Source organism: Aythya ferina, assembly GCF_964211825.1.
Source record: "Aythya ferina genome assembly, chromosome: 28".
NCBI classification, from domain to species: Eukaryota; Metazoa; Chordata; class Aves; order Anseriformes; family Anatidae; genus Aythya; species Aythya ferina.
This window is the reverse complement of record NC_140325.1, coordinates 2,895,212-2,918,161: the sequence shown is the minus strand read 5'-3', so window position 1 is coordinate 2,918,161 and position 22,950 is coordinate 2,895,212. Positions and strand designations below refer to the sequence as shown.

The 22,950-nt window shown below is 58.6% G+C and overlaps 1 protein-coding gene and 1 long non-coding RNA gene across 2 annotated transcripts; one reads left to right on the top strand and one right to left on the bottom strand.

The window, feature by feature from the left end:
• Positions 1-1,487: 1,487 nt before the first annotated feature.
• On the bottom strand, positions 1,488-4,195 carry ANKRD33 (ankyrin repeat domain 33). Its single transcript, XM_084499820.1, has 4 exons — positions 4,072-4,195; positions 3,689-3,818; positions 2,958-3,098; positions 1,488-2,430 (listed from the first exon to the last, which is right to left on the bottom strand). Exons 2-4 carry the CDS (start codon positions 3,807-3,809, stop codon positions 1,658-1,660), a joined length of 1,035 nt encoding a protein of 344 aa, XP_084355946.1. The 5' UTR covers positions 3,810-3,818; positions 4,072-4,195; the 3' UTR covers positions 1,488-1,657.
• Positions 4,196-6,742: 2,547 nt separating this feature from the next.
• LOC311424536 lies at positions 6,743-10,807 on the top strand. The gene is made up of 3 exons (XR_014686129.1): positions 6,743-7,110; positions 8,682-8,829; positions 10,425-10,807. It is a non-coding gene; the product is annotated as an uncharacterized lncRNA (long non-coding RNA).
• The last annotated feature ends 12,143 nt before the right edge of the window (positions 10,808-22,950 follow it).

The window sequence follows — 22,950 nt, the reverse complement described above, 5'->3', positions numbered from 1 at the left end:
CGTGGTGCAGCAGGAGGCCGCTGCCTCCTACCCATTGTGCTTCGTGCCGGGCTCTGGGGGTGCCAGCCCCGCGCTGAATCACAGCGGGATGGGTGCTGGCGGTGCCGGCCGCGCCGGGGCTGATGGCGCAAGCTCCCCACCGCTCCCACCTCCGAGCCAAAAAAAAAAAAAATCAGCCTTTATTAAATCATTTGGGCTTCTTATGGCCACGTGCTGCAGTTTCGCCCCGCAGAGCACCCTGTGCCCCCATGGGACCGCAGCCAGCCACCCCTGCAGGTGTCACCGAGGGGCCACGAGCCTCCATCCTCCGCTGTCCCTGGCTGTCCCCGTCCCCTGTGCGGCAGGAGCGTGGCACGAGCCAAGGTCTCTCCGTGCACGTCCGCCCCCGGCTCATCTGCGAGCCGTGGCAGAAGCTGGCACCGGAGGAAGGCGGCGCGGGGAGCCCGGCGCGAGCCAAGGCTGGGGGGGAACAGGAGGGAGGCAGCGGTGCCTGGAGCCCCTGCGAGGCACAGCCCCAAACTGGGAAGGACTGGGGGGAGCGGGTGGCTTTGTGCCCCCCAGAGGACAGGGTAAATGATGGGCTCGGCTCTGGGTTGCAGGTTCTGCCTGCCCACAGGGAAAGATTATTTATTTTATTTATTACCGGGGGATTTAAGTGATTCGAGTGCCTCTTGCTCCAAGGTGCTCTCCCTGCGACCAAACCCTCCCTGCCTGCAAGCTGCAGGAGGCAGCGAGGGCTGCTCAGGATCCGGATTTCACCTCCCCGCATCACCACAGGGTCACTTCGAGGCGTTTTTAGGAGGAACTTGAAATATTTACATCACCAGCAGCATCCCCGTGACTCAGACACGGCTGCTGGGGACCCGCGATGTGCACAGGGAGCAGAGCCAGGACTGTCCCTGCCGCCCCCAAGCCTGCACAGGGTGAGGACCCCACGGCCCCTTGCTTTTGTTTGCAGCTCAAATCCTCACTCAAACCATTCTGGTGCACGAATCAAGAGCAGCATGGGGAAAACATCCTGCTTTAACCACATCTGGGTGGCTGCAGCGTGACGGCAAACTCGAGCTCACTGCCATCCCGGCACGTGGTGCAGCACGGCTGGGGAATGCACCAGCAAAAAAATAACTGCACAGAGGGGCCACCGAGGGGAGCAGGTACTGGGGGGCACCAGAGGTCCCCGTGGGTGCAAAGTGAGGGGTCTTGGGACAAAGCAGGAGCAGGGAAATCGATGCCATGAGGGTAGTCGGGCTGCCCTGGCTGGGGGATGCTCGCAGCACGGGTGAGGCTTCGCTGCCAGCCCGACGAGCAGCCCTGGGGTTTATTCATTAAATCAATCCCGTTAACATGGCAACTGCTTCCACTTTAATTTGCACAGTCACGTTCCGCCACACTCCGCGAGATCCAGATCTCCGTAAGATCCAAGAGGCAAAAAAAAAAAAAAAAAAAAAAAAAAGGACAGGAGGGAGCCCCTTCTGCCCCCACCCTGCCCCGGCTCCTGGCAGAGGGCAGGATCCCCCCCAGCACCATGGGGCCGGGCAGAGCCAAGGCGTGGGATGACGAAGGGCTGGGCAGGGAGCAGCAACGTGGGCTCATCCCCTGCCAAAACCACCCAGCAGGTCCCAAAGCGGTTGGGGCCCTCGCCCCGAGACCCCCCACCTTAGGGTCCCTTTCCCCCTTTCTTCTTTTTCTTCTCATTCCCCGCTTCCTTGGCAGCTCTCTTCTCCTCCTGCAGCTCCTTGTACCTCCACTTGGGCGGCTGCAGCAGCTCCTTGTCCTTGGCACGATGCCTCCACTCCCTCCTGCTGGCCGATGGCGAGGAGGCCTTGGTCAGCTTGATTTTTGGGACATGCTCCCCGGGGAAGATGCTGTTCCCGCGCAGCAGCAGCAGCAGCCGCCGGGGCAGGAAGCCCAGGAGGCGGTTTTGGGGACAGCGTGGAGGCAGGAGCCGGATCTCCGACACCGCTTGGCCGTTGCACGAGGCTGCCCCGGCCACGGGGATGGAGGTGCCTGGATCTGGCACGTGCTGCTGGAGGATCTCCGGCACCGACAGCCGGCGTTTGCCCACCTCGGGGGGGCTGTCGGGGCAGACGGTTTGGCAAGCGGTGGCCACGAAGGGGCTGGCCAGGGCGGTGGTCATCCTCACCATGTGGTCCATCACGCCGTCCTCCTCGGGGTCGCGAGGGAAGCGGAAGGTGAAGAGGGAGCGGATCTTCTCCGACAGCTTCTGGCTCCGGGATTTGGGGCTCAGGGCTTTGGCCACCAGCCCGGCCAGCGCTGGCCACTCGGGGAGGTAGCGGGTGCCGAATTGCTCGGCCCGCGGGCGCCGCAGGAGGCTGCGGATGCGAACGGTCGTCTCGAAGCGGCCGGTGAAGACTGCCCACTCCCTGGCTGTCTTCCCTTTGATGGGATCCACTGCCTGCAGGTCGGCTCCTGGTGATACCGGGATGCAAAGGAGGTCACCGCAAGTGTCCCCGCTCCGTCCCCCAAAATCGCCCCAGAGCTCAGGGTGCACGCACGAGGCAGCACAAAATTCAAAATAAGAACCCGTCCATCCCCCCAAAAAATGCATTTGGGCTGCGTTCATGGCTCAGCATTTGGGGGCAGTGACCAGCAGGTGTCACCACGGTCCAGGCTGGCACTGGACGGACTGCCGGACAGCGTGCCAGACAGACGGACAGCCTGGTTAGGGTCAGAGGAGCCGCAGGGAAGGGCTCAGAGCCCCTACCCTGCATGGAAGGGCTCTACAAAGCCATGGCACGGCCAGGCAGCTTTGGGCTATCCAAGTTGGGATATTGGTGCCACGATACCCCCGGGTAGCAGTGACCCCCTGGTGTCCCCCCCTCCAACCAAGAACATCAGTGCAGGCCCTTAACTTTCCAACCAGAGAGCTTCAGGAACCAGAGAGGATGCCCAAAAGCATCAGAGCTCGGGCTCCACCGCGGGCTGGGGCTGCTCACCCGCCAGCAGCAGGGCGGCCACGCAGTCCTGCTGCCCCTGCACCGCCGCCTTCATCAGCGCCGTCAGCCCCCGGCCGTCGCGCCTGTCCAGGTCCAGCGCCGGGTAGTAATTCAGGAGGTAGTTGACTATCGTGATGTGTCCTTCGCAGAGGAGAAGCCCCGTTAGCGTTTGGGTGGTTAACGAGGGTTAATTGTTAGCGCCCGCTTGTAGGAAGGGGCTTGGTGGGGGCGTCTCGAACGCGAACGCGGGGCAAGGTTGGGGGGAGCTGGACCTAACCCCGTCTGGTTTGCTTTGTAAGAGGCTGGGTGGCAACGTGCAGAGCACGGTGCTGGCTCGCCAGCTGCTTCAAGCAGGTAATTCAGGAAAGAATCAAAAAAAAAAATTTAAGAAATCGCCAATTCTAGCAATGATTAGAAGCAGGAATAGGGCACGATCCCACTGCAGTGCACTCTGCGGCTCATCAGCTCGGGATTGCTCTGGGGGAGCAAAACTGATCCACTACGAGAAAAATGGGATTGGAACAGAAGTTTTGGTCCCCAGAAGAGGAATTTACTGCTCAGGCCTTTTGCACAATTTAATCGTTTTTAAGACTGCACTGGCATAAGCCATCAGGTCGTACAGGGCAGGTCACTTCGCTTTGGCCCCTTGTCTCTCCTGGCTGCTCATCTTTGGGGTTGCAGAGGGGAGGGATGGGGGTTCTGGCCCTGCAGCAGGTATGAGGGGCGCCTACCTGCTTGTGCTGCCATCATGAGCGCCGTGTTCCCCTCCTTGTCCTGCTGGTTGACGTCGATGTGCGGGCACTGCCGCAGCAGGGGCACGATGTCCACGAAACCCTTGCAGCAGGCGACCATCAGCCCGTTCTGGAGGGGACAGCGCTCAGAGCGGGACCACCACCGCCCTCCCCACCCCAAACCCAAAGGGTCCGGGATGGGAAGGAGGCTGTGGTTCAGCTCTGAAGATCCACACAACCCCAGGAGACCCCAATCACCCATCCCACGGCTCTGGGGGCTCATCCCGAGCTCTGCCCCCTGCTCACCCTCCTTCGGCAGCCACCAGCCTCCAGAGTTTGCCCGTTCCCAGGACACCCTCTCCGCTCCTCCCCCAGCCACTCACCCTGCCGTTGATATCCAGCTCCGTGGCCTCCCTCCTGCTCACCCCACGCTCCAACCTCTCCCGCACCAGCTTGGCATCGTTCCTGAGGCAGCACTGGTAGAGGCTCAGGTCCTCACCACCGCCGGTCTCAACAGGGAGCTCGGCGCAGGGGTAGACGGAGTCGTCGGAGAGGATGCTGCAGGTGTCCGAGAGCTCAGACTCCGCGCTCGACTCATCCTCCTCCTCCTCGTAGGACAGCTCGGGGTCGGAGGCTGCAGCACGTTCTCCTCTTCCACGCTCATCTGTCATCCGGCCCGGGCAGCGAGTCCTGCTCGGCACCGAGCCCTGCTAGGGGCCGGCCGCGTCTGCTGGCTCGGTGGGACCGCGAGCGCTCGCCGTGCGCTCACTCCCCGCTGCGCAGACACAGAGCGGGGCGTGGGAAGGGGCCGTGGGGTGGCTGCGATGCCGCGGTTCCCATCCTCTCCCCCCCAGCCCCGTGCTTGCACTGGGAGCTCAGCTGCTGGGCAGGGAGCGGATCCTGTCACCGCCGGGCAGGGCAAACGAGAAGGCACAAGCAAAGCAGCTGGGGAAAAGGATGGGACTGAGAAGGGGGAGAAAGGAGAAAAAACTCGGTCCCACTGCAGCCTCTGCTTCACTGGGTGATGTGAAAGCAGCTGCAAAAGGCCCTGCTGGCAGCAGGAGAGGGGCAGCGAGCAGACACAGCTCTGCTCCCCGCAGCCAAATCGCTCCAGGAGCCAGGCTGGAGCAGCCCAGGGCGCCCATCGCAGCTCCTGGGTCTGGGGCAATTGGCAGGCTGCAGCAATGAAGGCTCTGTGCTTGGAAGCAGAAGCCAACCATTAATCGATTGGAGCTGGGAGAGGGGTAAAAAGCCTCAGCAATCCCATTAAATTCTCCCATCCCTCCTCAAAACCCCACAGCAGACCGTGGGGGTGAGGGATGCTCTTCCCTCCGCGCCCTGACCTTACCTGGGGCTGCGCAGACCTTCGCCACGAGTCCCCCCTTGGCTGGGGACCATCCCGGCTCCCCCCAAGGAAGAAAATCCCTGTGAGGCTCCAGAGCCAGCAGGGAATTGCCCCTGCCCTTTTGGTGGGGAAGAGGCTTCTGCCTTGGATCGGGGAGAGCCTTTGCGCACCTAAGCTGTGACAACTCGCGCGTTGCCACGGGCTCAGCAAGTCAGGACATCTTAATTTAAACCGTTGCTTAAAATGGCTCCATCCACCTTGAGCAGGATCAGGGCTGCTTGGGCAGGATTTAGGATCCTTAGCCGAGGAGCTGCTGCGAGCCCAGGGCTGTATTTTTACCCACCACAGCTCAGGAGGGTGCTGCTGCCTCAGCAACCCCAACCAGCCCCAGCGAAAGCCCCCAGAGCCCCCTCCCAGCTCCCTTTATGCACAGGTGAATTTGCTGATGGGGTAAGCCTGGGGAGCTGCTGCTTCTTTGCAGGATAACCCAACGTCTGCTGGTGCATTAATTAATCTCCTGTAATCCCCTCCCGAGTGGTGTGGCAGAGCCGTGCCTCCAGCCCACCTCCTTCTCGGGGCACTGCATTGCTGAGCCACCGGGGCAGCCGCTGGCTGAGGAGCTGCAAAACTCCTTCCCCGAGCTTCCCATGCAGCCCGGCTGCTTCTCTTATCATGATTTATTATTTTTTATTATTTTTTATTATTATTTTTTTGCTTGGTTTTAAGTGTTTTCTATGGCATGGGGACAGCTGTGAGATCCGGGAAAGGGCGCGCTCTGCCTCCGGATCGGACGTTCTCATGGAAAAATGCAAAAAAACAAGGCTCAGAAGCAGGGAGTTTGCTGGGTCCCAAGGCGGATCGCGGAAGGCCACGCTCTGCATTTAAAGCAGCGGCCAAGGCAGAATCCCAAAGGTCCCTTTGCTCGTGCCCTTCTGTGCGACCGCGGGGAGCAGAAGAAGGATCCCAGCTGTCTCCTGTGCTGCGCTCATCCCCGCTCTGACGCTGGGTTTGGGCTCCGTGCCCACGGTTTCCTCCCAAGCCCCGTGTCCCCCTTGCCCTGCCCACCCCTGCAGGGTGCCAGGACCCCCCCTGAGCCCTTGGGTGCCATCGCCAGCCCCATCCCAACCCAGGGACAGCCTCTACTGCCCCCAAAGCCACCCCTTTCCCTTCGGGGTGCCCCGTGCCAAGCTGCGCCCCTCTGCTCCAACAGCACGGCGGGGCCAGCGCGGTGTCACCGCGGTGTCGCCCATCCCGCAGCCTTCCTGCCTGATCTCGGGAGGATGCCAGGAGCAGATTTGGGGCTTAGGGAGTTATCCGGGGCACCCCAGGCCATAATCTCCCGCGTGGCTCACGCGGCGGGCGCTGAGCCGGTTGCGTAAGGACGAGGTCCCCAGGTGCTGGTGGCTTTTCACCCTCTGCGCCTCCGCGGCGTGGGCGAGCGAGGCTTGTGTCACGCGTGGGGCTTTCGGTGGGGTGACAGCGGGGGGGGACGAGTCCTTGCAGAGCCTTTTGCTGCCCCCCCGGGGGCTTTGCAGAGCCGCCGGCTGCCGCAAGGGGATGCCGGAGGCTGCGGGAAGAGGCTGCGGGAGGAGACCGGGGACGGCACCGGGAGCGCACGGGTGGGAGAAGGCGGTGGGCAGGGGTGGGAAGGGCGGGCGGATTTTTTTTATTCCTCGTATTTATTTGAAGAAGTTCGCGCAAAAGACGTGCCGGCATCCTCCCAGCTGCCCTCGCATCCTCCCAGGTGTCCTCCCAGATGTGGTGGAACCATCCCAGCCGGGACAGCATCCTCCCAGGTGCCACGGCATCCCTGCTGGGTGCGCGGGCATCCTCCCCAGCACCATGACATCCCCCCGCCTTGCTGCCTGGGAACCCATTCCTTAACCCCATCCTCTGCCCGAGGCAGGGAGCGAGGCTGGCCTCGGAGGCCAAGAAGCCAGCGGATGAAGACGGAGGCACCATGGGGGCCTGGGGATGAGCTGCCAGGAGCAGCTCTGGTGGCGGCGGAGCATCGCTCGCTCTCCCGCTGAACCCGAAGACACTAAATCACCGCTGACGCCCAGGAGCATCCGCGCAGGTGGGGGGGCCGGGAAGGGGCTGGAGGGAAGCCCTGATCTTTCACCCCTCGCTCAGGGTCCGTCCGGGAGCGCCGAGCCCGGTGGTCTGGCCCAGGTCACTCATCCCTCACTGCCCGGTCATCTCCATCACAAAACCAGGGCGCAATAACTCAGCATGGAAGGGAAGTGGAGGGCGTTGATTTAAACCCGCGGCCGGGCTCTGCTCACCCCAGCCCGCCTCGCCGCGGTCAGGGCTGGGTCACGGCCGAGTGCAGCTCCTGCCCCGCATCGGGGCACGGCTGCGGGGACGTGGGGCGTTTGGGAGAGGTCTGGGGGGGAAGTCTGGTGATATTTAGGGTGTCCATCCCTCCCAGCAGCCCTTCCCTGATGCCACGTGCTGAGTTCCCTCTGCTGGCCCAAGGGGAGATATGGGCCATCCACGGGGCAGCACGGGGGGGCATGGAGAAACCCAGGGGTGCCTGCGTTTTTGGGATGCTGGGGTCCGCACATCCCAAGCATCCAAGCTGGCTGCTTCCAGGAGTGTGGGCAACTCTCCAGCCACGCTGCTGGGACGAGGCTGGGCTCAATCCATGATTTACATCGCTGCAGTTATGTGGTTGTGGCTGGGATCGGTGCAGCTCCTGCACGCACAGCAAAGGCCGCGCTCTGCAGGGTGCAGAAGCCAGCTCGGAGGCCACTTTGAGCCTCCAAGTGGCGATGAGGTTGCAAAGCCCCTGGCACCGAGGCCAGCCCTGAGCCAAGAGGTCTCCAGAGTGATGTCGGAGAGGGCTGAGCAGCCTCCCGGTGCCAGCACAGGCTCCGGAGCTGGGAATTGCACTGGGATTTACTACGAGCACGCACTGAGACCTTAATCTGACTTATCCATGACGCAGCACAACGGCATGAGGACTAACAAGGGGTGCTGGGAAAAGATGTCTTTGGAAGTAAAATAAAAATCGAACTCTGGATTTCGTTCCTTTCCTTAACACAATCACATTTTCACAAACCCCGTGCAGGTAAGGTGGACACCAGCCCAGCATCAGGCCAAAAAGCTTTTGGGTTACAGCTCTGGAACATGTTTTTTGCAGCCCAATTTGAGGCTTTGGAACCAAAGCAGAGAAGAGCCCCCAGGGCAGGGGTTTCTGTGGGGCAGGGCCATGGGCAGAGCCCCCACGAGGCTCCACGAGCGACTTCAGCAACCCCCCAGCGATGCCCTCCAGCCCCTCCCAGCCCCGTCCTTTTTAATGTAGGACCACGGGGTTAAAAAAAAAAATAAAAAATAAACCCAAAGAGAGCAGCTCTTCTGATTAAATTACAGATGGCCAGAGATCAATTTCAATTTCTCCCTTTTTTTTTTTTTTTTTCAAGTGTGGGGGGGGAAAGCACCGTGCATGGCACAGAGGAGGGGGCAGAAAATTAGACTTGCTAATCCCACGGCTGTAATTGTACATAAAGAGAGATGGTGCCGCACCAGGTCCCTGGTGGGCGAGGGGTAATTTAGGGTTGCTTTGCGAAGCCTGGATGAAATTTGGAAGGAGAGGGGCTTCCCCCCGCCCCCCCCTTTGCAGTAATTGTATTTCTGGTGCCGCAGATGGTGCTGGCTCCGGATCCTTGCTATAAAGAAGATGGATCGCAGCGCGTGGAGGGAGGCGGTCGGGGCCGGTGACCGCACGGCGCTCCGGCTTGCAACTCGAGCCTTCTCCATCAAGCCCCTACAAGGCTTTGGCACGACGTGGCAGGTAAAGGCCACCGTGTCCCATGCTCTGCTACCCCCAGGGTTATTCCCAGCCCGTCCCCACGTCCCTCAGCCCTCCCGGGTACCTGCGTTCGGCTGCCCCTTGAGCTGTTGGGTTAATCTCGTAGCACTTTTGGTGACCCCCCCTGAGCGGGTGCCCAGGTCTGGGGTTCATTAGCAGGGTGATGGTTGGGTGGCCAACACTACGCAGTTGTGCTCAAGGACCTGGCTGCATGGAAGGAGACCGAGAGCCAGAAAATTTCTGGAAATCCTGATTTTGGAAGCAGGTGAATGCGCTCGATGGCGTATGGCTGGAGAAAAACCTCAGGGGCAGTGAGCAGGCTCCTAACAGAGGAGCCCGGTCCCTCTCTGCGTCAATAAATGTCGGGTTATCCGAGCACGCAGGCAATAAATAGAAGCGAGCAGCTTCCCCAAGCATCCCCAGGCTCCTAGGACCAGGATGCCCCAGAACCACGGGGAAGGGATGTGTGCGAGGACCCAGGACCGGGGACGGAGCCGGGGCTTTGGTGATTTACACGATGTGACAACGCCAGCTGAAAATGATGAATAGGAAGTTGCTAATGCCGCTCCCCAGCTGGGCTCAGTTAGTATTAGTGGAGGGGAGAGGACATCCCCAGCTATTTATCATCTTTCCCCAGGCCCCTCTGCCTCTAGGACTGCGAACACCCAGTACCCAGTGTGTATGGGCTTGGTTAACCCTTTCTGAGGCTGCCTTGGGGTGGGTCCCTGCTGTTCCCACCCTACCCGCAGCAGCAGGATGTGGTTTGCTCTCTTTCTGCCCCAAAGTGCCCTGCAGGTGGTTCTGAGGCTGCCGGAGGAAAGCAAGTAGGGGCTGGGAAGGCTTTGCGGAAGCTGTTTCTAGGGCAGAAAGCAGAGTTTTGCCTTTTTATTATTATTTTTGGTGCTAAGGGGGAGCCCCTGCCTGTAGGGTGGGCAGCACTGGGTGGGCTGAGGCTTGGCAGCTCCTTACAGCAGTGAGGGGGCTACGGGGGGGGAGAGGTAAGGGAGGGGGCTGCAGAAAGCCATGAAACACAGCTGGGGCCACGGCCAGAAAAAGAAACCCAACACACCCAAAAAGCTGTCCAAACACAGCCGGCAAAGCTGCTCCTGGAGCCGGCCGTGCACGGGGCACCCCCAGCATCACCCGTCCCTCCTGCAGCCCCGTGGCCTTATTAGATTTTGCAGAATAGCAGGCGGGGGGTGTTCGGGAGGTTAATTAAGCCAAGGCACTGCTGCCTGGGAAGCCGGAGCCGCGGGTGGCTCAGCCATCCCTGGCTGAACCAAAAGCTGCCCCAGCACCGTGCGCCCAGGACCACCCGAATTGCCAGGGCCCCCACGGGAGCGGGGTGGTCCCCTCCGAGCAGAATTAGCCCCATCCTTCCTGCTATGGGTTTTGCAGTGTCAGAACGTTGTGCAAATAAATCAAAGCACCCCAACCGCATCCCCGTCATCCCGAACTTTGGGGACCAGGCACGGGGGGACCAGCTCCTGTTCCTCACTGGGAAACTGAGGCACGTGGGGAGCTGAGCCAGGCTAACGCTTGTATTTAGCAGCCTCTGGACTTCCCCTTCCCACCAGGGTTGGATTCAGGGATTGGGGAAGCCAGGGGTGAGAAGAGACGAGCAGGAACCGTGGTGCCCTTCGGGGCTGCTGTCGCTGCTCTCGGCTCACGCCGTGGGCTCGGGCGCAGCGTGTAACCCGACGCTCCCATTCCTGTCATGTTTTACATGGCTGGGCATGTGGTTATATTTTGTTTTGCCAACCTTTGCTTTCCCCAAAGGAGGGAATGAAAGGGCCAGTGTGCCGCCAATTTATTGTGCCTCATGAGAGCCCCATGGCTGCCGAAAAAGCAGATGCCTTCTGCTCAATCTGGCCTGTTGCTATGTAAACCTCCTTCCCGCTTTGATGTCCCCTATAAATACTCCATGTGTTTCCAATAAACTGGCATTTTTATCACTGGAGCTGTTAAAGGCAGATCTGTGTCAGATTTGTCCCTCGGCTCGGCTGGGGGCTCGCTCGGGATAACCTTCCTGCCCTCGGAGAGGAGCTCGGTGGATCTGGAGAGGGGTCCGGAGGGGCTGCAGCGGTGTCACCTCCCCGTGGTGTCACCTCCCCACGCTGCTGCTGCATTGCTTGGGTGCGGTGCAGGCTGCAAGCCTGGCACGCTGCTCCCGGGAGGCAAAGGAAAGCTCTTGTTATTTTTTGGGGTTTTGTTTTCTTTCCTAATTTGCAGCTTACAGGAGGCAACAGCCAAAGGGTGCGCAGGAAGCGCAGCCTCGCACCCCTCCACGACTTCCCTTTTATTTATTTATTTTTATTATCGCACTGATCTATTAGGACGAAAGCCACCTCACCTGCTCACAAAACACCTTCTTAACCTCCCTGCGGTTCCCCCCTGCCCTTTCCCGTGTATAAATCTCCCTGATTATCATTGTCGCCCAAGGACAGAGCGCGAGCCCTCCCCCAGCTCTGGGCACCTCCTCCATCATCTGCGTGAAGCCGACGCGCTCCCCGCTCCCCGTAGCGGATTCTCCAGCTTTAGGTGATGCCCACGAGGCTTTGGGGTGCTCACCCCCAAACCAGGGGAGCCTGGGCAGCAGCCCGTGCAGAAGAAGCCCTGCAGCACCCAACGTGTTCATGGCCAGGGCTATCGGCAGGGGTTTGAGTGCAAATCCCTCAAGTTTGGGTACGAGGTCCCCAGGTCCAAGCTCTCGCTCTGTGGCTGGGTAGCGAACATTGGGAAGCTGGGGGAGGGTGTGTGTTTTTTTTTTTCCTTTTTTTTTTTTTTTTTTTTTTTTTCTGATTCCCTATTTTGGCCTGAAACGTGGTGTCAGAAGCCTGGCTGATATATGCTGCAAAAAAAGGGGTCGGCAGCGCCGGTATTCTTTATTTTGACAGGGCAATGAAAGTGTTATGTAGTCGTGACGCCTCCCCGCTGCTCCACCCCCCTCGTCCTTTATCAACCTGAAAGAGCCCAGGACCCTATTTATAACCTAACCTGAATTGTGCAATGCATGGGGAACGGGCCACAAAGAGCGGTGATTTATGGATGAGAAAAACAATGCTGACCCTCCAGGCTCTCCCCTTGCCTGGCTGGGGAGACCCCTCCTGCCCCCACCAGAGGCATCGGGGATTTGCCACCTTACCCCTTGGTTCCTGCAGATGCCCAAGTGCCAGCACAAATCAGCTTTGCCTGGAGCAGAGACCAGAGGCAAACAAACACCTGACTGTGTTTAAATGCCAAATATCTGCAGTCACCCATGGAAATTAGTGGTTTTTGTTATATTTTTATGGCCACCAGCTGAGAGTACTTCGGGACTGGGTAGGAGAGCATTTGCTGCCCCTTGCTGCATTGTTTCTGCTGGGGTTGCTTGTGCACGAGGCATGGGGCAGCCTGCTGCCCTGCACACAAGTACTCTGGTTTTCTTTTTTTTTGCTTTTCTTGCACGGATCTACCGAAAAAGATGAGCGCCAGAAGTGCCACCAGCGGGCCTCTCGCCCCTCGCGAGTACGTGAGGTTATTGCTGATGACATCTGAATTTGGTATGTGAAATGCCTCCGCTCCAAGCTGTGACACGTTGATGCTTGAAGCAACCCAGCAGGGTTTTGCCTTTCCCCACATAATTACTGCCAGATCGCTGCCCCGTCCCTGCGCTCCCCGGGGATGCTGCATGGGGGATGCACGGGAAGCTTTCCGTGCAGAGGGGATGCACTGGATGAACAATTCCCAGGGCAAAAGCCTCTCTTTCTCTGGAAGTTGCCCTAACCACAGCACCACTGATGCACAAACTGCTGCTGGAAATCTCCTCCATCCTCCCAGCCTGGGGCCAGCCCAGCCTCCGGTGCCCTCCGCTGCTCCCGGCACAACCGGCGCGCTTTGCTTGTGCGCCGAGGAGCTTAACGAGGGTGTTTCTTCTATCTTAACTAATTTACTCTCATATACATCGAGGTCAGCTAGGGTGCAGGGCACTGGAACCGGGGTGAGAAAAGCTCTTGACAAGAGCAAGCTTGCTCTGCTTTCCGTCAAGCGCCAGCCCCGCCGCCTGCAGTGTTTCCCTTTGGTGCCGGGGCCGCGGCACCTCCCTGCAGCCCCGTGGCTCTGAGTGGCTGCACGAGCACCCAGAGCGGGGCAGAGGAGCTGTGACAGCAGCACGGCTGGAAACGGGATGCCAAAAAGGAGGATCCCTCCGTCTGTCCGTGCTGGGGGCTCACCAGGTTTCGTGCAGAAGAGCAGAGATGCTGCCGATGCTCGCAGGACCCAGCCTCACTCAGATTTGGGGATGCAAAGAGGGTGAAGGGTGGGTGCAGCCTGCTCGGTGCCACATTTGTGCAGCTTGAGGTCCCTGCTTGCTTTTTGGGGCTGCAGGGAGCCCCTGGACCAGCAGCACCGCCTGGAGCTGGGGGCAAAAATAATAATCAAATGTTTTTTTACGGGGCAGCTGCTTGCAGAGGCTTGTTGTGGGAAAAGCAGATCCAGGTGCTGCATTCAACCAAGCGTGAAAAGAGCGAAGGGGAAGGGCGAGCGTTGCAGCGTGGGCTGTGTTGCACCCAGGATGCTCGTCTCGTGTCCCCAGGGGTTGGGGACAAAAGGAAGGGGAGCTGGGAGGAGCGGGGGGTTGAGCGTGGGGCTGTGTAGGAGCAGCACGGGTGTTGGGGTGCATGGAGATGCCTGGGCACATCCTTCCCTTCCCCTCCACGTTTTTCCAGATGGGCTTTTGACCCCGTTCCTATTCATCCTTGCTGCCTTGCAGGGGGCTCAAAGCCTCACATGTGCCCACGGAAATGTGCTCGCTGGTGGTCCCGCTACGAGGGGCCAAGGGGTTGCTCCTCCTCCTCGGTGCCCTTCTGATTTGAGGAGCTGGATGTGGAAATGTACAGGGTAGGCAGCACCTCAGTCTGGAAGAAAGAACCAAAATTGGGCTCACATAAGACAGGAGATGTTTGTACCATTGGGGCTTTCTCCTAAATTCAGTCACCATCGGCACTGGTAGAAACCCACGCTAGATCCAAAGCTTGCACAGAGTTGTAGAGTCCCCAGATTTAGGACTTTCTTCATCAAAATGCTGTTCTTTCCTGGGGTCTGCAGGTTGGCGGACAAGTCCATGACAAGTTTAAAGTCTTGCTGGCTAACCAAAAGTCTTGCAGAAAGTCAAGAGCTTCCTCAACGGAGACACTCAAAATGTCCATAACAATGCGCGCAGAGTTCATGTTTCATTGTGCGTTGATTTATCATCCCTTGAGTTAATTATTGACCTTAGCTTTGCCTCGGTCAATATTTACCTCCCCTGGTCAATAAATCTTGACGTTCACCTCAACAGAAGTCAATATCTGCTTAGTGTTTATCTATTCCCTCTGTTGCTAATTTTGCTGAAAGCTTTTATTTATTCTTATAAAGCGTGCTGGCTTGGCGCACGGCCCGCCTGGGAGGAGCACCCCTTATTTACCCACCATGGGCAAAGCTTGGGACATCGTGGACAAAAGCCATGGGTGGCTTGGCTCCAGGCGAGGCAGGGCACTGCTTGTCCTCATCCTGTTGATGGGACTTGGCTGATTTTCAAGCATCAGCAGTGCCGGGGTTCGTGGTGGGGCTGACTGCTTTGCTAGGACCATGGGCGCGAGGCCACCAGCCAGGCTTGGGGTGGTTGAGGGTTTGGGGCAGGAGGAAGGATCACAGCTCATTATGGAAAGAGAGGGCAGAGCTGGGGGACATTGTGCACGCTTTGGTGCTTGGGTCTGGAGCTTTGCAGGTGTTTTTGGGTGCTGTTCTCCCGTCCCTGCTTGTAAGCGAGGGAAATTGAGGAAACCGTGCCGGGAATGGATGAAGGAGTCACGATGTTGTAGAGATTATTTCCATAAGTGCATCACTGGGGTGTGAACCTTTTCCCACTCCCATCTGGAGTGTCTGGAGCCCCCGTGCTGCCCCTCTCAACCTTGGGGTGCTCGGGACCCTCCTGGGCGGTGCCCCAGCCCCATGAACCTGCCCTTCCCTTCTTCCATTCCACTGGGCAAATCGCTGACACAGCTCTGTGCCTGTCCCCTCCTTTTGATTACCGCGTGACAGAGACAAATTGGCATGACTGCAGGGGTGGCGGGTGTGGGGAGGGGGCCAGGGGCTCGTTACGTGATGGTGTGAGTGGGCTGCGTGCAGCTCCAGCCACCGGGACCTGGTGAGCTCCACTGGGGCTTGGTGCACTCCGCCGGTGCCGTGACCACGCATCCCAGCTGCTGTCACACTCCTCAGCAGAGAAGCCCAGAACCTCACGGAGAACCCACAGCACATGGACACCACCTGCCCTGCACCCCAAGGACCTCCCCACCCATGGGTGCAGCCCAGCAAACCCTGGGGGTGCTGCTTGGTTTGGGAGCAGAGCCGTGTCCCCAGCCACGGCCCTGTGGAAGCCAATGGCTCTTTTATGGGGTGGGGAACTGGGGTCTGTCCTGGAACATGACAAGATATAACCAGAAAAAAAACAGCCTAGCGTGAAGCTGCTCTGCTCTGCTCGGCCATATCCCGTTAGCAGGGAAATGGGATTTGGTCGGGGCAGGAGGATGCTGTGAAACCTCTTTGGTGGAGCCCAGGTGGTGGCAGCAGTCTGTCTGCAGCAATCCCTGGCTCTCCTGGCCGCTCTTTTCCTCGCTGAGCCTTCCGTGCATGCTGAGCGGGGCGAGGTGGAAGGTGGGACACGAGGTGCAGCCTCAGGGATTCCCCCTTCCATCTCCTAATGCCATCTGCAGGCTCTGGGCTCCGGGGCCAGCCCTGAAGGATGCTGCAGAGGGCTCCCAATGATGTGCTCTGCAGCACCGGGTATGGCCAGAGATTTTGTCTTATCATCATCTGACTTAGGAATGATTTTCTCTCCTCCTTGCCTCTCTCTGCATGTCCCCCTCGCCCACCAGGACCCCCCGACACAATCCCTAATCTCTCTCTCCCCGCGAGGAGGAGCGGGGAATAACCTCCATCTCTACGCTCCTGCCTCGAACTTTTAATATTTTAATTGAGTGAATTGACCTGGAGTAGTCTATTGAACTCTGCCTGACCTTTTAAATAACAGGTCAAGGATTTAGCTTTGCGGGGCTGACCTCTTCCCTTATCTGCTAATACTGCTCCTCTCTCAATTAGCTGCCGTCCCCCGGCCGGCCGATGCTGGGACCACTTGGCCGGCGTCGGTGTGGCTTCCTGCACGCACCAGTGGGCACCTCCATGGCCCTGAAACGGAGCTCATCGGTGCTCCTGCCAGCCTCCTTTCTTGGGGACAGACCGCCGGGAGGGGACGTCGGCCAGCTCGATGGCACCTGGAGAGAGCGTTGTCCTCTTCGGGACGGGGAAAATCAAAGCTGGGCAGAGGGAACTGCAAAGCTGGGGGTGCTGGGAGGGTCCTGGAGTGGTTCCAGCTTCGTGAATCACATTGGGGAGACTTCAGGGGTGTTTCCCCATCTCCCCAGGTCATCAGGAGGAATGCTTGGTGCCCGAGGGTCCCACCCCGTGCGGTGAACCGAAGCGAGGGGACCCCCTGGGGGCCAGCTGGAGCTGCTGCTGGGCGTCCTTCCCCAGGACAACAGTGGCAAATGCCTGCTAGGGGAGCTGAGCCGTGCCGAGGGCCATAAAAGAGACTTTCTGGTGTAGCACCACCCCTGGGATTGTCCTCAGCCACACCAGCATGAGCAGGAGGTCCCGTGCCATCAGCCACAGCCGCCTCTGCGGGCACAGCTCCTCGTGCGCTCTTGGGCATCTCCAGTGTCTGGAAAACGGCCTCAGGCCCAGCTGAGCAGCGAGGGGCTCAGGACCCCTCTGTTAGCCCCGTGGAAGCATCAGGAGCCTCCTCAGAGCCCGTGTGGGGGCCACCCTCTCCGTCGCACGCAGCCGCCGTGTCCGTCCGCATCCGTTCAGCAGTTACGGGGAGCACACGGGAGGGTTTGTGAACCCCCTAAAACTCTGCCTGGTCCAACTTTCTCTCTGCTGGAGCCCCGTTTGGAGAGCAGTCCGTGGTTACCCAGCCCTGTTAAATTAGCGCTGGGCTCCGCATTCCAGAGTATAAATATCTGCCATTGTAGTGCTGAGGAATGCAAGCGCGTTGGAGTCTAAAATTAAAGAGCTGGGAATAAGGCATCTCGGGTTACCAGAAACAAGACTCCATTGTGCTCCCATTGGGGCTTCGGCTTGGTACAGGGAAGCGGACTGTTAGTGTTTAGAAACCGCCTGGGTTAAAAGCAAGGGGCAAAGCAGGCTTTAATTGCAAAAATTTCGATGCGTATCTTCAGCTGGAGCCCTCCCGAGCGCCGCTCCAGAGGGCAGGGTGCCCACAAGGTGCCGTGCACAGGATGCTGCCTGCAGCAGGGTTTTGTGACAGAGCCAAATTTTGACATTTTCCAGGGGTTTTTACAGCATCCCTGCCCGTGTTGGATGCTCCTGTCCCCTTCTGCTCTGCCCGTCTGTGGTTAAATTCTCCCCGTGGCACACGCTGGTGGTAGCAGCACAGAGCCAGGGATGCTCTCGGGTCCCCCCAGGGAGCTCCCTCCCTGGTGTCACCACTTTTAGGAGGAAAGGGAAACCACAGAGGTTTTTTTTCTGCTGCTGGGTCCCCAGCAGGCAGGTATCAGGATAAAGCCCCAGATAAAACGTGCTGGGATCTGCTAAGTCGCTGACCAACCCGGAGACATCTCCAGGGGTCGAGGCTTCTCCCACCTCCCCCAGCCCCTGCTGGCATCCCTCAGGAGATCACCCAAAGCTCCCTGATATTTGCTGCCGATGAAGCCACTTGTGCAGAGGAATTTCTGGCCCCTGGAGAAGCTGGTGCAGGAGCAATCCGTGTCTTTTTTTTTTTTTTTTTTTTAATGATACCCTGTGCTCTAGAAAGGAGTAGAAAATGGGTCAGGGTGGGACTGTGCTGGTGCAGTGCTGGGGACGTGCCGGCTGCTGCATGGACACAAATCCGCCAGGAGAAATCTCCCCTTCCCACTGCGGGTGCAGGTGTCAGGGCGGCTGAAATAGAAAACGGGGTTAGCAAGGAGACGGGAGTCAGGCTGATTTTGGAGCAGCAAAAATCAGAATTGCTCGCTATTTGCTGCTTTGTTCCGCCGTTCCTGATCAGGATGCAGTTTTTTGGAAGTGGGGGGGTCGAAGCTGCTCCCTTCCCGGTGTTACCTGCCCTTCCCAGCTGCTCTTCTGCGCCCTGAGGACCGGGAGCGCTGGCACGGGGCTTTGGAGGAGCTGGAAGCGATGCTCGGGGGCAGCGTGGTTCGGGGGGTGCTGCAGCTGAAGGGAAAGCTCTGCTGGGAAGTTGGGTTTCCCTTCGCTTGGGTCCATTCAATCCCACTCCACGGACGTGTGCTTCGGCTGCAACTTCAGGCTCATGAGCCCGCTTGGCGAGCGCGCCTTCGTGACGCAGAAAAAACACAGAAACCTCCGTAAATATGGGGCTGTTTCCTGTTGCCATCGCGGTGTCCCCTGAGCAAGCAATTTATGGCCCCTAAAGCTCTTCTAAGTGGATTTAGCCTCTCAAGATAAATCTTTTCCCTTTGTGCACGCAGAGCCTGGCCTGGCTTCTGCAGCCGCTGCTGCTAAATCGGGCGGGTGAGGATTAGACCCGAGCCCCGCGCAGCAGCCCCGTGCCGGTGGCTGTGCTGGATCCTCACAGGATGCTCATCCCCAGGACACTTTCCCAGCCACGGGACTGCCTTTATTTTTTTAAACCAAGGTGAGCTATTTGCCCAGAGGTAAGATATTAGGGTTGGAATCCCGATTTTCCTGGGAGCCCAGGGCTCCTCCAGTCCCCTGCCCTGATCCTTCCTCTGCGCCGGAGGCACAGATAAGCACCCAGGGACCCTCAGCAGACCGAGAAGGGGCCGGGCTGCAAGGCACAGGCTCCTCGGGCTGCTGTGTTTATCCCTGGGAGCCACTTTAAGTAAATAAAGCTGCTAATGGAGCCTCTGCTTTCCCCAAAGTGCGAAGCCGCCCCGCGAGGCTCCCGGCTCCCGCTCAGCAGAAGGGGACGGAGGCAGCGGGCGCGGGGCTGAGGGGGGAGCCCTGGTAGCCGCACGCGTTTTAAGCACAACCAGATGTGGGAGATGAAGCTGTTAAAGTCCTTTTGTGGCCGCCTTGGAGGCCGGGGGCCCCCGCACCTCCTCGGGCCCCTCCGCCGTGGGGCACTGAAACCAGAGGCTTCGCTCGGGGTGGGGGGGGGGGGGAGCGGTGCGCTGGGGGCAGCTCCAATATTTCACATCTGACAATTCGGGGAGCCTCTCACCGCTGAGAGCAAGCGTTGTGCCACGAGCTCCCTGCCCAAGCTCTTGAAATTTCCAAGCACCGTCCCCGCAAATTCATTTTGAGCTCTTTATGAGCAGGAGAGACCCACGTGCAAGCAGGGCGAAACGCAGCTTCTGGATGGCGAAGGGTGAGGTCTGCGTTTTCCAAAAGCTGTGGGAGGGCACAGAAAGCCCAGCAGGGAAATTGTCCTTGTTAGGAACCCGCGTGCGCTCGATCCCATCCCTCAGGTATCTCCGAGCCCCGGGGGAGGATCGCGAGCTGCGAGGATGCGGCGGCCACGCTGGCAATAAATCAGCAGCTCTCTGTAATTTTATGTAACGTTAATAAATCAGACAAATGAAAATAGCTCGAGCCTTGTAAGGCATAAATCAACCCCCTGCTCTGGCATGGTGCTTTAAAATAATTTGTAGATTGATGGTTGTCTGGCTGAATGAGTGGGTTGGGGGCCTGGGAAGATTGTTAATGACCCCTGAGCTGCGGTGTCCCCCGGGTAGGGTCTTGGCTCCCCCCTCCCCAGTTTGCCAGAAGCAGCTTTGGTCATCATCTGAGAGCGAGGAGAGAGCCGAGGAGGTCAGAGCCAGTCGCAGGCACAGCTGCAAGTCCGGGGAGCCCATGTGCAGCCTTCAGTGGATTTGGCAGCTTTTCCCTGTTTTGGGGAGAAGCTGAGGTCCCCTAGGCTCTGGATGTGAGCTCGGAGGGATCAGGTCCCTCTCTGGGCTCTTCTCTCCCTGCCTTGCCCCCATCCTGTGCTGCCAGCTCGGAGAGTTTCGCAGTGCTGACGTTTAGAAAGAGGATGAAGCAGCACGAGGGATGCGGCTTCGCAGAGTTTCCCACGAATCCTCCAAAAGCACCGCTGGTGGGAGGGAGGGCAGGGAGCCAGGAGCTCTCCTTCCAAAAAAAATCCCACGCATCGTCCTTTCCTGCCCTCGTCTGCAGCTCCCATGGGCTGGCCACGATGGGACTGCTCTGAAAGGCTCCAGCATCACCACCACCACTAGCATCACCGCCGGGGTGCTGCAAGGTGCCAGCTCTGGGTGGTCCCTGCGTGGCACAAAGCACGGCTGTGCACACACGTGTGTCTTCCCCGAGCTCTTCTCCACCCAGGTTTTGTTTCCTGGGGCGAGCTTTCAGGGCAGGTTGAGCACGTAGGAGCAAGGACCTTGCCCTTGTGGTAGCAGTGATCTTAGGACAATGCTGGCATCCAAACCAAAGGAAAAAAATAAAAAATTAAAAATATATATACATTTCCTGCTTGTTCCTGTAACCCATTTCCATTCTGTTTTTAATTTCTGAGCTCTGGGTTGCTACACTCCCTGCCCCAGCTCATCTCTTGGAGTCTTGTGGCCAGCACCAGGATTGCTGGCAGAGCATCAGCGTGGGGTCAGGACTCCTGGGTTCTCTTCCTGGCTCCTCTGCTTGCTGTTGGGCAATCGTTTAACTGTTCTTGGCCTTGTTTTACCCATCTGAGCACTGAAAATAATGCTCCTTCCTTCCTCAGGGCGCTGACTCCATTAGCTGTTGTTTGCAATTAGACCTGGCCAGCATCCAGCCTTCGTAACTGGTTTTACTGGCACAACTGGTGTTCTTCAGCCTCCTTCAAGGACTGGATGCTCAGCACCAAAATGAGCTTGGGGTCACTGGTGGGGCTTTCAGTCCTCTTTGGCTGGAGCCTGCGTGGCGGCGGGGCCGGCGCTGGACTTGGCAGGATCCGACCTCGCAGCTGGGCTCTTCACCAAACAAGCAGCTCCCAGCCCCAGGACGTCTTCAGCGCTGGAAATTCGGCTGCCTCTTGCCTCACACAGCTTTGCAGCCTTCAAAACAGGTCGAGGCAGTGCAGCCACCCGTGTCCAGACAGCACCCACATCATCGGATGTTTTTCCCTGGGGGGAATCGGGCTGCGCCCCGAGAGGGACCACGCGCGGTGCCCTTTGCGGTGCCGCCTTTCTGGGGGCTTTTTGGAGGTGTGAAGAGTTAAGTGTTCGGCCGGAGGGAAGTGGCTGGCGGTAATTGCTCCCTGACACGAAGGCAGCGTGTTCCAGCAGGACAATCCGCTCCGCCTTTGGTTTTTATTCTTGTGCATCGGGCTTCCAGCAGGATCCCCGGCACCCGCAGTTTGGAGACGCCGCGAAAGCAGCGGTGCGCATCCTGGCCCTGCTGGCAAGGGTCCCCTCGGCCAAACCCACGGCTCCTCAGCTCCAAAGCTGCCTCCAAGGCAGACCTGGCTGTGAGCATCACGCAGAGCAGCCGTCAGCAGGGCAGCACCAGGCTGCAATGCAGGGCTGGGGTTAAAGCCTCTCTATAACACTCATCGGCTTGAGATGAAGCCTTGCAGCCACAGGGCTCTGCACGCCATCCCTCGGTTCTTTTTAAGGGCTGTTGGAGCTGGGGATGCCACCAGGGCCACCCTCGAGGTGCCTGCCCTTCCAGCTGCGTGGTGGCTTCCCCATCCCAAGGTGACCCTCAGCCCCGTCCCACCCCTGGGATGAGCAATCATCATCCTGTGGGATGAGCCCTCCAACTCCAAACGCTTTGCAGGGGGAATTTATAGCTTTTCCCAATCCCTGGAGCCTAGAGAACAAGGACGGAAAATAATTAGGGGCCTCTTCAACTCCTGGCACCCGGTAATTTCGGCGAAGTGCGTCGAGCTCGCTGTCGGCGCAGCTGCTCGCTGCCGAACCGCCGTGAACCAGCGGCCGGCACAAAATATCAGGCATCACATGGCAGGAACCCGCAGCCCTCGGATTATCATATTTTGTTGTTAAAGCCTAATGTGATCTGTGGAATGCCAGCCTCCCTGTGGGAGCAGGGAAGCCCTGGTGTTTTTGAAGAAGAAGGTGTCAGCATAGATTTCTGCTGATGGTTTCTATTGCTGATCAAACAGAGGAATAATTAACGAATTCGGACTTTTGATTAGGAGTTTATTTTTTAAAGGAATCATGGGGAGTGATTAGTGAAAATAAATTGCGTGACCCCGTGGTTCACATCCAGCGTTTCCTTGGCTAATGAGGTGAGTTTGAACTCTGCGAGCAGGTCTCGAAATCCGGCTTCCCGGTTTAATAAAAGGCAGCTTACACCTAGCGAAACCAGAACCACGGCAGAAGGAAGACCCTTTTTGTAGGGTGTCCAGCCATGCATTGTGCCCGTGCTGGCTCCGAGCAGCGAGCTTTTAGCTGAGCATTCACCTCCCAGAGGGGCTCAGCGCTGAGACAAGGATGCGGGGAGGTGAAGTGAGCGGTCTTGGCTCTCCGACACCTGAAATTGGTGGTGACCCCACAGCATCCCCACAGGGATGAGGATGAGGTGTGGGGCAGGGCAGTGGGAAAAGCATGGCTTTGTGCCCACTGTGATGTGCAAAACCAGGGGAGAAAACCCCTGAGGGTGCTTCCAGGGGGATGCTCGCCCCCAAACCCTTGGTGCAGGGCACCCTGACCCTGACCACTTCGGCTGGGCTCCCAATTTCTGCGCACTTCAGCCTCTCACTGTGCTCACACTCACACAATTCCCTGCTCCCTCCGCTGGCAGCTGCTGATGCAGGACCAAGCCAGGAACCCCTCCGGGAGCAGCAAGAGGCCGAGCTCCTTCCTTTTCCCATCAAATGCAGAAAAGTCTGGAAGTCCATCCCGGAGCACGTGGTGGACAGAAAAAAAAAAAAAGCAGCAGTGGGTGCAGGGGTGGGTCGTGGTGCTCGTGGGGTCAGTTATAGGCATTTTCCCTGATAAAAAAAAAAAAATAATAATGATATTTTGTGGAGATTAAATGGGAACTTTTGGTGCCTGGCGGTTTCATCCCAATATGGGAAGAGTGGGGAAAAAATCCCTCTGGGTCAGTGAGCAGCTTCTG